The following is a 15,741-nucleotide window of genomic DNA, read 5'->3' as shown; positions in this document are numbered from 1 at the left end:
CTAAATACAGTCTAAATATTACTTCTATGCTAACAGACTTCTTAAATAGAATAAACTGATTTACTGAGTCACTTTCATTGCCTTGAGATTAGTACTTTGTGAACTACTCAATTCAAAGAGAATCATGTTTGATGTTTTCTTATCACAGAGAATATGTTTATATATTATATATATTAACAAACAGAGCAGTGGTTCTCAAACTTCTGTACTGGTGACCCTTTTCACACAGCAAGCCTCTGAGTGTGACCCCGCCCCCTTATAAATTAAAAACACTTTATCTATTTAACACTATTATAAATGCTGGAGGCAAAGCGGAGTTTCGGGTGGAGACTGACAGCTAACGACCCCCCATGTAATAACCTCGTGACCCCCTGAGGAGTCCCGACCCCCAGTTTGAGAACCCCTGGAATAGGGAGTTATGCTCATAAGTGCAAATTTGCACTTGACAAACGAATATACTTGCCTTAAACTTCCATACAAAAAAGCATGCAACTCCAAAAAATAGGATGCAAATTCAACATATATACTTTCTTTTTCAACATTTAGAACCAGTTTCTTTTACATTCTTTTCCTCTGCACCACTCTCCAAAAAAAAACCTGTTTTTGCACATCACTTTTAAGATATTATCTTAATCACTGTCAGGATTGTCTTATTTAGACATTAGGGAGATTTACACTGCTCACATCTGTTATTTTATTACAGAATAAAACGGACTGTAAATCTGTCTTTATTTACCCTGTTGGTCTTCTGCAAATACTTTTAAAGACTCCAGTGCTTCATGAAACACCCAGTTATGTTCTTGAAGTACATCTTTCAGTTCCTGTTAAAACAGGATTTTCATTATCGCACCATTATGCAAAAAGTATATTCTTTAACAAATAGGAACAAGAGAAGCACCTCTCAAACAAGTACCTGACAAAACCTTTGATTAATGCATACAGTTATGCACAGGATGCACGATGCATACTAAATATATTGTAACTACACACTTGATTATTTTTTTTTTAAACTGTTCCTAACTTCAATTATCTCCCTATGATGAAACAGGTCTTCTAATTAAAGTTAACAGTATTCTAGATGAAAATGCAAGGAAATACTATACACAAACTTCAGAATATTGCACATCAGCAGCTTACCACCTTCCTAGTATAGGTAATATACTTGGCCTTCCACATTTAAAATATAAAACCACCACCAACTGACTGAATTCTCTATACGACTGCTGATCTATTTCAGCTCTTTATAACACCACCAGCACAGTTTCTAATAATTCTTCCTCTAAAAACCAGGTATCCCACATAATGACCTATACAGATACGCTTACTCCAGTTTAAAGAAAAGAGTTGAATTCTAAAAACAACATGAATATTTTAATGATAAAACAATGTAACATGCCTAAATAAATTTTCGCATATATTCAGACTGTAGGTCAGACTTTTTGGTCTGGCCAACTCATGCTTAATGCAGGACCAGAAGATGGGCCAACAGGGTTTACATATTCTAATTTATGTCCAATTGTCTACAGTCTCAAGAGACCATGCCAATAGGAGCAGCAGAAAGGTGTTCCTCCCACGAACCCTTTCTGTAGAAACACTGCTTGTGCTGGGGTCACTTGACTGGCTCCATGCCGTCTAGAAATTCCCGTTGGCCAGGTAAGTGGTTAAGCAGCTGGAATGGGAGCTAAAATCTGGTCCTGTGCACTTATTGCATTTTTACATTCTTACATAAAACAGTAGGTTTGCCCCCAAAAGACACATACTAGCTTACCTCTTTATCCAAACTGGGAAATTTATTTTGCAGTTTCTTTACAAGAGCGTCTTGCTTTTCCCATTCTTTTTGAGATTCTTCCCCTTCTAGCTATGATTCAGAAAAGATGTAGCAATTTTAGAGATCATTTTGCTTAATGCTTCATAATACTACTACTCAAACAAAAGTGAACTAACATGCCTAACTTTGCTTACCTTTTAAATAGTCACCCTTTGAATGATAAAAACAATTTGCAGAAATATCTGAGCTGTGCAGACAGAAATAAGTGACTAATACTGTTTTCTTCATTTATAACTGTGTTCAAAATGAGACAAAACCCTCCAAGAACAGTATAGAAAATTCTTAGAGTACTGAAAGAGGAAAAAGTTTGACTTCAATAAGAAACAACAGACAATCAAAAACTTTAGGTTCTTTACCAAATTACAATAAATGGACCTTGGCCAACTTAAAATCATTTAAGTTGTTCTAAAAAAATAGAGTGGCTTTATATGATATATGAGATTCTCTAACACAATCAAGTTTTTTTTTTTTTAAACTTGAAATTTTGAGGAATGTAACTCAGTCTTGACAACTCTTCTTGTGTAGAAGGAACGGGAAGGCAGACGTGGTTAGAGAACTTAAACAGTCAATTACTCAACAATGGCCCTTTAAAGACATTATGAAGTTCAACTTCATGTCAGAATTCTGGCAAATGTAAAATCCTAGGAAACTGAATATTGTATTAAGGCACAATAAAATTATACCAAACCCTGATAAGAGATTTCCAACACAGAAAGAAACTAGTAGAACTACAGTTCCTACTGGTTTGTAGGAAACAGAGAATGTGACCTAGCAGTTAAAGCTCATAAATGGGAGCCAGGATTTCCAAATTCTACTCACAGTTCTCTTATGGATTCACCATATAACAATATAAGAAATCAACATAACAATCACCAGACTGGGTCAGACCAATGGTCCATCCATCCCAGTATTCTGTCTTCTGACAGTGGTCAATGGCAGATGCCTTAGAGGGAATGAATAGAACAGGTAATCATCAAGTGATTCATCCTCTGTCACTCATTCCCAGCTTCTGGCAAACAGAGGGCTAGGGACATCATTCCTGCCCATCCTGGCTAATAGCCGTTGATGGACCTATCCTCCATGAACTGATCTAGTTCTTTTTTGAACCCTGTTATAGTTTTGGCCTTCACAATATCCTCTGGCAAAGAGTTCCACATACTGACTGTGCATTGTGTGAAAAAAATACTCCCTTTTGTTTTAAATTTGCTGCCTATTAAGTTCATTGGGTGACCCCCTAGTTCTTGTGTTAGGAGGAGGAGGAGTAAATAACACTTCCTTAGTCAAATTTTCCACACGTCATGATTTTATAAACCTTTATCATATACCCATTAGTTCTCTCTTTTCCAAGCTGAAAACCCCAGTCTTCTTAATCTCTCCTCCTATGGAAGCTGCTCCAGACCATAATGAGTTTTTTTGCCCTTTTCTGTATCTTTTCCAATTCCAGTACATTTTTTTTTTGAGATGGGGCAACCACATTTGCATGCAGTATTCAAGATGCGGGCATACCATGGATTTATATAGAGGCAATGTGATATTTTCTGTCTTACCATCTATCCCTTTCCTAATGATCCACAAAATCTGTTCGCTTTTTCAACTGCCACTACACATTGAGTGGATGTTTTCAGAGAACACAATGACTCCAAGATCTCTTTATTAAGCGGCATTGACTATTTTAGACCCCATCATTTAATATGTAAAATAGGGATTATGTTTTCCAATGTGCACTACTTTGCATTTATCAACAGTGAATTTCATCTGCTCCTTCGTTGCCCGGTCACCAGTTTTGAGAGATTCTTTTGTAGCTGCCTGGGACTTAACTCTCTTGAGTAGTTTTGCACCATCTGCAGGTTTTGCCACGTCACCATGTACCCCTTTTTCCAGATAATTTATGAGTATGTTCAACAGCACTCATTTCAGTACAGACCCCTGGGGGACACCACTATTTACCTCTCTCCATTCTGAAAACTGGCCAATTATTCCTTCGTCTAGATGAAGTTGTGATCTGATCTTCACAGCTTTATCTCCCAGCCCAGCCCAAAGATAAGATTCAGAGCATGTCAAACAGCAGAAGTGAAGCCAGCAAAAGACCTAGTCCATTGGTGACACCATGAGGTACTGAACAAAAATTCAAGGAATTATGGTTCCCAATCATTTCAACATTCACACCAACAGCAAGTCTCGATGACTTCAGTGTCAAGGTCAAAAAGGGCTCAGCTCAGGGAAGGAAGTAGGACAACATCAGGTTACTCTTATATCAACAAACGGGAGATACCACACAAGGAGACCAAATATGGGGTGTGGTAGCGCCTACAAAAAGAATAACCAGACCTCTCTATCATCCAGATCTCATTTTTGGCTCACGTGAAGCTAAGTGACCAAGTGGATGAAGGCCAGCAGCATTTTCCAGCCAGCTCTGGGAATCATGTGCTTAACCATATTGTTAGATCACTTTAGCACAGTAGGGAAGCTTCTTTAAAAATCACCACAGCAGTCAGGCCAACTTGCAATCCCTTCTCAGCAGAGGCCAGGGACAGAGCTCATGACAGACCAACTCCCCGTTCACCTGAGGTGAAGGTCATGATCAAGCTCACAATGCAGCTGCCTAGCAATATTAGCAGTGGTATGCACGTAGTGACGAATCACCAGACATACAGGCAAATCACCTTACTTCTCTCTCTCATCTGTAATATGGTTATACTACTACTTACCTATGTGTCAGAGTTGTTATGAGGTTTAATTAATGTTCATGAAGCCCTCTCAGATGTTTAGCTGCATGATGCTAGAAGCTAATGAATTGCCCAACAGTAGTGGTCAGCTCACCTGCTAGCACTCCTGCCTATGGAGCACACGGGTCCCAGGTTAATAACTGCAGTAACATTTAAAATGAACACTTAGCAAGTCCAGGTACTGCGTCTAGTTTCCAGTCATAATTAGCAAACCAAGGTGAAGTGGTAGCCCTTGATTTGTAATTCTCTCACTTCTGTTCATTTAGGTTGAACACACATTTTATGAAGGCTTTTTGTGAAACTGGTTAGAAAAATTCAGACATTTTTTTGGTGGAATTTGATTTGTTGAAATCAAAATGTTTCGAAGAGATTATTTAATTTCAGGATTCTAACAGAACACTGCCCACCAGGCAGGTTTCAAAACCTGGCTATCAGGTTTCCTTTGGAAGTCTGCCAGCTCACCAGTCCAGGTCCTCAGCAGCCTGGACCTTCCAGACTTATGGCTCCCCAGCAGCCCAACTGGCAGGCTAATAGGAAACCAGGAGCCTGAAACCCCTGAGTCCCATCTCCCGGGCTTGCTGGCTCCCAGAATCCATGGTTCCAGGGCAGTCTGGCTCCATTCCCTTTTGGAAAGAAAAATGTTTCCCCCCCCCCAAATCAGAACTAAACCAGATTTCAAAATTCAGTAGATTCCACTTATTAGCAACCTCTGAGTTCCAAAAGGAAAACTGCTGTTTTCCAGAAGTTGCTAATAAGCAGAAGGTACTATTTTCAGGGGGATACATAGAAATATCAGTGTGGAACGATACATTGTACAATTAATTGTTTATTAACGTTTATTTGTCACAGTGTCCTGAAGCAGAAAACCAAAAAGTGACATACAGAAATAGATATATTGCATAGTGTACCACAATGCATAGAGCAGACGTAGTAAATCTTAGGTTGCTATAGGTCACAAAGACTACAGTAGCACAGAATTCTATCATGGCAAACATTTAAAAAGCACTCAAGAAAACGTACAATGTGTGTCTACAGGCTGAACTGCACTGTATTTACAGTTACTGCTCCGCTTGTGTGAGAGAGTAAAGCAGCACAAAATTTTACTATATTTCGTATACAAAAAATGTTTTAAGAACACCATTTGTCCATTGTTATCTTCTTTATACAGTTTACCACCTCCAATTGCAAATCCTTCTCAATTTTGTGTGCAGCCTTGTAACCACTCTCAAAGCCATGATCCTGGCATATTCTGCAGAAAACGTCGACTGCCTGTAGCTGTTGTATAAGCAAAGGCTCTGCAGGTTCCTCATCCCATCCACTATCCACTTGTGCCTCAGCCTGTAGGCACTTGACAACCTCTACTATCTCCAAATGTTTGGCATCAGTGAACTCACCTTCCATCTCCAAATGGCTGTCAAACTCAACAATAGCCTTAAATTCCTTAGCTGTTAGAGTGCCAGGAACTGAAACGCTGGCCAGCACATCAATGTCCACCAAGCCAGCATTTTCTGTTGTTCATACAAACCTGGCCTTTCTGAAGCAGTTTTGAACAGTCTTGAGGAGAACAGGAGCCCATGATTCCTTAGCGAGATGAAGTGCATCAGAGTTATTTTTTTGGCAACATCCACTGCTAGTAGATGTGGGTCAGGATAGAGAGAGGCCATTATGCGTCCATTAAGATGAGCATGGCAGTGACCTTCGAAGTTTTTAATGAGACCTTTCTCCATCGGCTGCATAACGGAGGCTGTGTTTGGAGGCAAAAACTTTAACACAATGTGTGACAGCTCTACAATTGAATGAGCTGGACAATTATCAATAAACAAGCAGACGTGGCAGTCCTGTAGTCTCAACTTCCTGTTCCAGTTCTTTAGCCACTCTTCAAAACAACACACTTGTCACCCAGGCATTGGCTGAACTTCTGTAGATCATAGGCAGCCTTGAGTAGTCCTTAGGGAAATAACAGAGGCACTTGCTCTTTCCAATCACTGTAAGAGACTGTTTCTCTGTCCCATCCAGGTTTGCACAACACAGCACTGTGATGAGGTCCGTAGCTTTTCTCCTTCCTGTAAGCCCTTCTATCAGCATACCAAGGCTTCTTTCAGCACTAGTCTCATCAGCATTGAAAATATCATGAGGCTAGAACTCCTCTAGAATGCTAGGTAAGGCATCCACCCTCCATTCATTACCCATCAGAAGATCAGCATCTTGTTTCTTGCCGTGTTCCTTATACTGAATGATATTGTGCTGGGCTTTCCAGCAACAGAACTAGCAATCCACAGGGCTGAATCCCTTCCCCTGTTCTGCTGCCAGCTGACTCGCTTTCTGTTTCAGCATCAGCCCAGAGAGTCGAGCACCTTGGCCAAGCTTACACTGAAACCACAGCCCCAGGGCTTCACCAGCATCGGTCTCCTTTCCATTGCCTTGATGCTTGCAGACTCTTTGTGATGTTCCCATGCGCCTGTAAAATGTTATGGCTGTTCTTCAGAATGAATTAAACAACCAACTTTGAGACATGCTATTGACATTTGCTTAGTGCCAGGCTCACATAGGGCCTACAGAACCTGAATTTACTGGTGAGAAATATGTACATATATTTGGAAGCCATGGTATATACATAAGTGCTCAGCTGTGCATGCTCAGAGCCAGGAATCTGATTACAGGTAGGACTTCTCCTCTAAAGAGCTGTTAGTAAGCAGCATGCGTCTTGTTAGTATCTGAATCTCATTAACATTGATGTTGATAGGTGGGCATTTAATCGCTGACAATATGTCGCCATTAACCAAAAATTGCTAATAATCAAGATTGCTATTAAGCGGAATCTACTGTAACAAAATCCTCTGAAATGTAATTGCCTTTCTCCACCTAACTCTACTTTTAACAAAAGAATTCCCATCCTTGCTACACCATAGTCTAATGTCATCCTTTTGCCATGATGTCGTGTGCTTTTCCAGGGTTTGGCCTGAAGATGGGATTGTAGAACTGCACATCAAATATATCAGATACAAAACTGAATGGGTCACCTTCAGAATACAGCTTCTCTTTACTAGCCAAGGTTATCAAAATTACCCAAAATTTGATTTACTGTTCCAAGTTCCTTATAAACATTTCCCCAAAACACAACTAAATTACCATTTTATTTTATATATAAGCGTCAAGAAGTTGCTTGTTTTTCTGTATAATTTTTCTGAGGAAAAACTTAAGCAATTTCTTGATGCTTAACTTAGGATCAAACTCTGATGCGGACAGACTCTGCGCACCCAACAGCTTCCACTGACTTTATGGGAACTGATGGTGTTGAGCACATTGCAGGACCATGTCCTTAATTGTTGTTCCCTTTTTCCCATGACAATACTACAGTTGGCACTCAGATATAATTCAATACACATAGAATATTGAAGCATATAATCTTTACCAAAAAAGGGGGGAGGGAGGAATCAAGAAATAATGAAAAAATTAAGTCAGGGGGAAGTAGAGCTTTTAACTCCAATAATGATTAGTGTGATTTCCTGAGATAAGGCACTAATTCAGGAGGCTCTTGATGTTCCCAAAGCCATCAGGGATCAATTTATTTTGTGGCTGTAAAACAGAAAGGGTAACACTTACAGAGTTTGTTTTTTGCTTTTTTGAAATTTGGTCACCACTGTCTTCAGAATTGTTTGTGGGTGATTGGCTTAGTTTCCTTTTTCGGGATGCAGCTTTAAAAATATAAAAAAGCAGAATTGAAAATTACATCAATTTGAAATTTATCCTGAAACAGCAGAATCGTTCAAATCAACATTACAGAAGCTACCAATTATGTCAACTTTGAGAAATACCAAATATTAACAAATGTGAGAATTTGTGTAAACATACTCATCCTTTTAATACAAAACAGCAATTATTTTTAGGCAATATAGAATCAATATGATTTTTACAACAGAATTTTAAGCATCTGGGAGCAGAAGCAATGAAACATTCTATTCTAATAGAAATTAAAATTTAAAATCCTATTCCTTTTGAACTATACTTTTCATCTCTGTTCATGTTAAGAGGGTAAAATCAAATACTGACAAAATATGCAAAAATTTTCTTTACCATTGTAACAGATGGTTTAAAGGAAATATGCAAATAGCTGAATACATGTTTATGTTCACAATGTGTCTTCTTTGTGATATTTAAGGAACCTAAAAATATGACACACAACTTATTTAGGACTCCAAATTTAGGTTTTGTAAAGAGGAATGTTATAAAAAACTTAGTATCAAATTAATGCAATACAATAGAACCTCAGAGTTATAAACTGACCAGTCAACCACACATCTTGCACAACAGTCCCACAGGAAGGGCAATGTTTGAAGCCCAGGGATTCTGTGCTGAATCAACACCTCTGGGATTCAGAAGAAGAGCAAACAAAAGGGACAAAGAAAAACTATTGTTATTTACACTAAACCTAAGAGCTAGCTAACACAAACATTTAGTGTTAAACACATATGCTGGAGCTCCAATTCGCAGCGAGGAGGAGGCAGAGGGGTAAGACGAACTGAAAGTGGGTTGGAGCAGCTCAGCCCTCTACATCCTTGGCTGCATGCATATGGATCCAATGGGGCACATGTGCTGCCCTGACAAGTATTAGCGACAACTGATCTGGTCACACAAAGACCTACAGTGATATACAGATCCGGACAAGCACTCAAAATTCCATGGAGTTCAGTCAACACACACCACTATTATCAACACTTAGTAACACACTAAGAAGAAAAGTGAGCTAAATTCTATAAGCCACTGATTTAATTTCATACTTTGTTTCCACTCTGTCTTTCAGGGTTGAACAGAGCACGCAAATAATATAACTATACCTTTTACACAAAATTTGAGAACTTCTGTATTAAATATTTTAATATTTAATTTTAATATTCAACAATTAAAACTGTTCATACTTCTTAGGCATTGTTTAAATGAAGAAACTGGCTATGACTCAATTTCTGGCTATAAACATGAGTTCTGTCATTAGCCAGAGAGAATCTGAACAACAAAGGTAGTTAAGAATTTTGCCTATTCTTTCCCTCACCCAATCAGCTGTAAACTTTCACAAAAAGAAAAAACATTATGTGTTGAGGCAGGAAAGCAGCTGTTCAGTGATGCCTCCTCTTCTCAAAACAGGCCCAAAGTCAGATGATTTATGCCAGTGCATTCAGGCATGCTTACTCCTGCCTAAATCTTTTAAATGAAAGCAACAGATGTCATTTTTGTCAGAATTTTACTTCCTAGAACACCTGTTTCTATGGGCTTGTACGCAAGGATATGAAATTGCATTTTTGTATGAAAAAGTATGGCTAAAAGGTAAAGACCGTATACTAGAAATCAAACTTGGCATGAGCTCATCGCAAATATTTTGATATGAACATTTTAAAAATGCGATACTGACTTCTATAAAATTATTTTAACTTAAAATAAATTTGGTAATAATAATAAAACCAACTTAATTTAGGATTTATTTTCTTCCAGGTGGGACTTCACTTATTTCTTGAAACAAGTCTAAATAGAGATCTGCTGAAGATGGAATGCTTAAGTTGTATCTTTTAATTACTAGCATCACAATTCTCATCCTCAACATATCATACATATAAAGGCAATTTCAACTGCTTTTTGAGATCAGAAAGTATAAACTCACCGTGGACTCAAACACACACAACACAAAGTATTAAAACCACTTGATAGTACTAAGCATCTGTCATAGCTATATTATCAATAGACCAAAATCTCAAGATGCATAGGGGATCATTGTATGTAAATTACTTCCTAATGTAAGCAAGCACAGCGCAGGGGAGAGATGAAAAAAAACTAGTTTCTCTTAGGGTATAGGGACACTGAGCTGTTGCTCTGCTAATGTCACAAAACACAAACATGAAATCTTTATCATGAAAGACATCTTGATCATTTAAAGCAGGGGTAGGCAAATTTTTTGGCCCTAGGGCCATATCGGGTACAGAAATTGTATGGAGGGCCGGGTAAGGAAAGGCTGGGGGAGGCTATGCTTCCCCAAACAGCGAGGCATGGCCTGGCCTGGCCCCTGCCCCCTAGAACCTCCACTCCCATCCAATCGCCCTGACTGCCCCCCCAAGACTCCTGCAGCCTATCCAACCCTCCCTGCTCTACATGCCTCACGTTACCTGTGAGGTGAGGGAAAAGGGGTCTCAGTCCTTTCCCTGTGTTTCCCCTGCTTGTTTGGCTTGGCAGAGCTTGCTCCTGTCTGGGCTTGGCTGCTGGGGACAGGGGCCAAGCATGGTGGAGGGGGGCTCCTGGCTTGCTCTGCCTCTGTCCCTGTCAGCAGAGGCCAGGGCCCTTGACCCTCCCGCTGCCACCCTCCCTGCTCCTCACCTCCCCTAGAATTTCCCCTGCTACCTGCCCCCGGACCATGTCACCCTGGAGCACCAGGTCTGGTGGCGGCACTATAGCTGTGCTGCCTGTCCGGAGCTGCAGCCACACTGCCCAGGTGCTGGGTGAACTGTGACTGAGGGAGGGGAGCAGAAGGGGATGGGCCAGGGGCTAGCCTCCACCCCGCTCACCGCACTGCCAGAGAGTTGGGCTGGCTCCCCCGCAAGCCTGCCCTGACCCCGCTCCCTGGCAAGAGCTCGGGGGCCAGAGGGAAGGGTCCTGCGGGCCGGATGTGGCCCATGAGTGTTAGTTTGCCCCCCCCTCATTTAAATCTCTCTCCAGATAATTAAACTGAAAGTGATCTAATTACAGATAACTTCTCACTCTCACACCTCCAACCAGAGCTGTCCCTAGGGGATGGCAAATCAGGGCAACAGCTCCAGTCCACCATGCTTTGGGGGGCCCCGTGCGGCCGCATAATTGGCCGGTGCAGCAGGCAAACCACTGGCTAGGAGAGTCTATCCCCAGTCTGCCCCTCCCACCCAAGGGAGAGCACACCAGAATGGAGAGAGCACGGGGGCACTGCTGCAGCCTCCCTAACCCCGGGAAGGTGGACAGCATGGCCCCAGCCCCCTGGAGCCCAGCAGTGCTGCTGAAGCAGGGTCCAGGGAAAAGCATGCGCAGGGCCATGCCTAGCCAGCCTCCCATCCCCTGCACAGTTGGTCCAGGAAGTGACATCACTTCTGCCCCAGGCCCTGCACGCCCTTAGGGATGGCTCTGCCTCCAATTCACTAAGAACACAGGTATAGTTCCTGTAGCTAGATGGAGACTGCATTAATCAAAACTTGTTATTTCATCTTTACGTTATTGTATTATTTCATCTTGATTTCACACTCTTCAGGTTTTTGCATAAGCAGTAACCAACCACCAATAAAATGAGTATGATTTAATCCTGGGGAAAAAGGTCTGACTCTGGATTTATATGGAGGACACCAAGAAAGCCAAATAGTAAGAGCGTCACGTGTTTGCTGCTCTGTACCATTCCACACACTGAGATTTTCCATCACATTACTAAGCATCTCAAATGCCCATAAGGCATCATTTAAAAAAAAAAAAATCTCTAGGGCCTAAAGACAGAGTCTGTTAGAGCTTCCAGAAATGTCTGGAGATATGCAAGATGGCTAACACTCCAACAATTCTGACTTAATATTTCAAACATTCATCCTAAGCAAACAAGCTTACAGGATGAATTTACTCATGAAAAAGCCCTGAAGGAAGTAACTTCTTCATGCTACTGCTAATAAAAGTTTATCTTAATCTAGAAGTGTTTATGCCGCTTTCCTGAATTCACCATTAATGGCAAAAACTATTGAGCTAACACTCAACAGGTCCTTCGAGGAAAGCTTTAAAACTTAATTCACAACAAACCTTGAATATAATGCTATAAAAAAGGTACCAATCAACATATAGGCATTCGTTTATTCAGAATTAGAACCCAGCCAACTGGATTTTAGTGGTCAACTTCCCGTGGGCCACTAAACCAGATAAAATGACTGCCAATATTGACCTGGGCTGGATCTGAACAGGATCTAGAGGTAAAAAGCTCTGGTATTCCATTTCAGTTCCCTTGCATAGGAAATAAAGAGAGAAAGAAAACGGCCAAGAAGATCGCTCAATTGCTCAAACTGCAACTCTTGTTCTACAGAGAAGAGCAACCTTGAGCTACAGAAACCACCAAACTCTCCTTTTATTATGAGAGCATGGAAAGAATCTAAAACAGTTTAAGTGAAGAGAAAAACTAAACGGTGTGAGTATTTTTCTCTTTGCATACATGTCTTATTGCACTTCAATTTAAATATCCTCCCCTCACATTCGCTGCAATGTGAAAAATCTTCCTCAATAATGCACAATTGGTATAATGTTCCACTGGTAAAGATTACTGCATACCTTCATCATTAAACTTCAGACCAGCAGCTATTGCTTCATCCATTGTGCTTGTTGATTCTATCAACTAACAAGAGAAAAATTAAGTGATCAGTGACAAATTGAACAGAAAAAAGTTGCTAATTAATGGTTCAAACTATCATTTCACTGCTTTACAAGCCAAATAGAGGGGCCAGTTATTGCCTTGAAAGCATTGCAAAAATATGGATTGAAATACTGCTTTTCAGGAACTCAAGTTTCACTTGTTGCATTTCTTGAATATTCTCAACATATCAGTGTTCACTTTTAATTTCTTCAAAAATTAACCTAGTTAAAATTCCAGCACTGGAAGCTTAAAATTCCATCTAGTTGTAAATATAAACACTCTCTATTTAGCAGTTTTATTACTTTGTGCTAAGTCTTTCATATCTGTTGACTTCCTGGATCACAGGCATATATAGGGTATCATGTGCTGCTCTGGGAGTTTTTATGTATTCTTATCCCCAATTCTAGAAACTGACCCTTCTCCCTCCCCTTACATAATATCTTGCATTTGAGGCTCTGAGTATTTTTATAAACTTGTGAACTTCAACACCTCTAAAGTGCTGCATTCATTTTACACAAAGTAATTTGCCAAAGGTCATAGAACATGTCAGTCGCATAGATGGAAATACCATTCAGGAGTCCATGTTCTCACCCCCAATTTTAATCATTACACAACGCCTCAGGTTGATGACAATAGGGTAGCTGTCTTAAGCAGGCACCACTCACCCTGGAGTCATTCATTTCCTGAGGGCTTGGTAAGACAGGCTATAGGAGAACTTTGATGTAAAAACAGGTGACAAAAGGACTATTGTTTACAATGCCCAGAAGAATGTTGCACAGGTGCAAACAAGGGCAAAAATTAGCCCTGCCACTAGAATTTAGAAAATTCTGTTCATAGGGAACCAGAACAGAAGCCTTCTTAGTCTCTCAGTCAATTGAATGCAGTCAACTCAGCTAACAGGAGTTCCAGTTAATAGCTAAAAACATTGTAACTTAAGTCAGCAGATATGACTGAACACAAATCAGGGAGCAGATCTACTGGGTAATAAACTGTAATATTTAGTCATTTTTCTGACCCTTACTGTACTGTGAAGTGCAATTCTTCCCTGAAAAGTGACACTAAAAACAGCACTTTGTATTTTCCAGCCCAAATTTGCTCAGTATAGAAGTAAAAAAGAAGAGATTTCTTACTATTAAGTAGCCTCTTTCACGATGATCCTCTGCATACTCACACTATTGAGAACATACACCTACAGCTGAGCAAAGTGGCACTCTCAAGTAACAGTACCAGTTGGAGCACCCTTGTCCCTCAAGAAACCACCAATCTACTTGCAAAGACACTAGGCAGTGAGGACCAAGATAGATTTCAGGAAGGACCGAAGAAGGCTATGATGAAAGGAGACTCAATTTGGCTGACTTAAATGCCAAGGCTTTAAAAACTAAGCTAGCAGAGATTTATTCCCTCAAACTACACTGAAACAACAAAAAGGAATCATATACAGGAATTAAAGTTCATTTTTGTTTCACAACTAAGTTTGAGTAAGAGCATCCAGAAGTTCCAGGTTGATACGCTAGAACACTTGGAAAGAACTAAGATGATTGAAGCACCTTGCCCCCTTTATAGTACTGCCTCAAACATTTAAAGCTATGGGGTGGGGCTTTTGGGTACTCCAACAGGCACTGCTTCTACTACACTGGTTGGCATCTCCCTAACAGTGGTCATGTGCAGAGGCCATTCAAAGAACTTCCACCTCTCCCCCTGTCCAACAACCAGCTCTGAACACAATTTGACATCTGAAAGTCAAGATGGGTTCTTTCTTATCTACACATCACCAGTGACACCCGTGCCATCTTCAAGTTAAGCCTTCACTTATTATTTAAGTTCTCAGAAAGGAAGCATAGCCCAGTGGTTAGCACGTTAACCTGGGACAAGAAATGCACAGGTTTGATATCCTGATCCATCACAATCTACTTGTGTGACCTAAGAACGTCATTCAGTTCACTCGTCAAGTGGGGAGAATATTGCCCTGTCTCACAGGGGTGCAATGAGGATGAATACAGTAAAGATTGAGAAGTTCTCACATACTATGGCAATGGGGGCCATATGCAAGTGCCATAGATAGATACGTGTGTAGCACCATTGAAGTTGCACAGGTGTGACTGAGGTCTTAATCTGAGGAAAGTGGCACAGAATACATTTCAGCTAAAGGAAGGTAGAGCTGTCAATCATCATGCTTAAAAGCAAGCATCCATACTGTGACAACATCAGTCAATACGCATTAGGCAGCCCACCTGAGACTAATGAGAAATACCAGAGATGTAGTTCTAAGTCAAAATGAATTGAAGCTATATGGAAATTCTCCTTCATGAAGTCCCAAGGCAGTAGTCTAGGTTTGATTTTCATTGCAGAGAACTTAGGACTATGAAAAAAAAAAATGTCTAGAGTAACCTGTGGGACTGAAGTCCATGTCTTTGACTATACTAGAAAAAAAAAAAAGTTATATAGTGGCTAATGATCACCAAACATCAGTTGCCTTACTCTGCCTGTCTAAATGGGGCTGATGACCATTTTTACTGATAGAGAGGAAAGGACTAACCTCTATGAAACAGGTGTCTCTTTCTGCAAGTTATTTAGCAAACAGTTTAGCCTCATTTACACTAACATGTTTTAAATATATTTAAATAAGAACGTAAAAGCTTTAAAGGGGGACTTTTTAGGAGCATGGTAATTGAACTTTAAAATCTTATCAAATGGAAATAAGCTTTTGCTAATAAAAGAATTAAAAAGTTCTTCCTCCATTCACATGGAAGGCACTAAACACACACATTGCCTAGGAAATAGGCTGCAAAACCAAACAGTATTAC

The 15,741-nt window shown here is 40.2% G+C and overlaps 1 protein-coding gene across 6 annotated transcripts in view; it reads right to left on the bottom strand.

Annotated features, from left to right (window-relative positions):
* Positions 1-15,741, bottom strand: part of SMARCAD1 (SNF2 related chromatin remodeling ATPase with DExD box 1) — a 66,237-nt gene that overhangs the window by 32,954 nt on the left and 17,542 nt on the right. For 5 of the 6 annotated variants that reach the window (XM_032762576.1, XM_032762578.2, XM_075066160.1 and 2 more), the window contains 4 exons: positions 12,856-12,919; positions 8,158-8,249; positions 1,769-1,858; positions 737-821 (listed from right to left, as the gene is read on the bottom strand). In XM_032762576.1, coding sequence (XP_032618467.1) covers positions 737-821; positions 1,769-1,858; positions 8,158-8,249; positions 12,856-12,919 — 331 coding nt within the window. Of the gene's footprint in view, positions 1-736; positions 822-1,768; positions 1,859-8,157; positions 8,250-12,855; positions 12,920-13,602; positions 15,710-15,741 lie in introns of those variants that run through there. The other variant, XM_032762581.1, reaches the window with a different exon arrangement.

The sequence above is a fragment of the Chelonoidis abingdonii genome, chromosome 5, assembly GCF_003597395.2.
Source record: "Chelonoidis abingdonii isolate Lonesome George chromosome 5, CheloAbing_2.0, whole genome shotgun sequence".
NCBI lineage: Eukaryota > Metazoa > Chordata > Testudines > Testudinidae > Chelonoidis > Chelonoidis abingdonii.
This window is presented reverse-complemented; position numbering and strand designations above follow the sequence as displayed.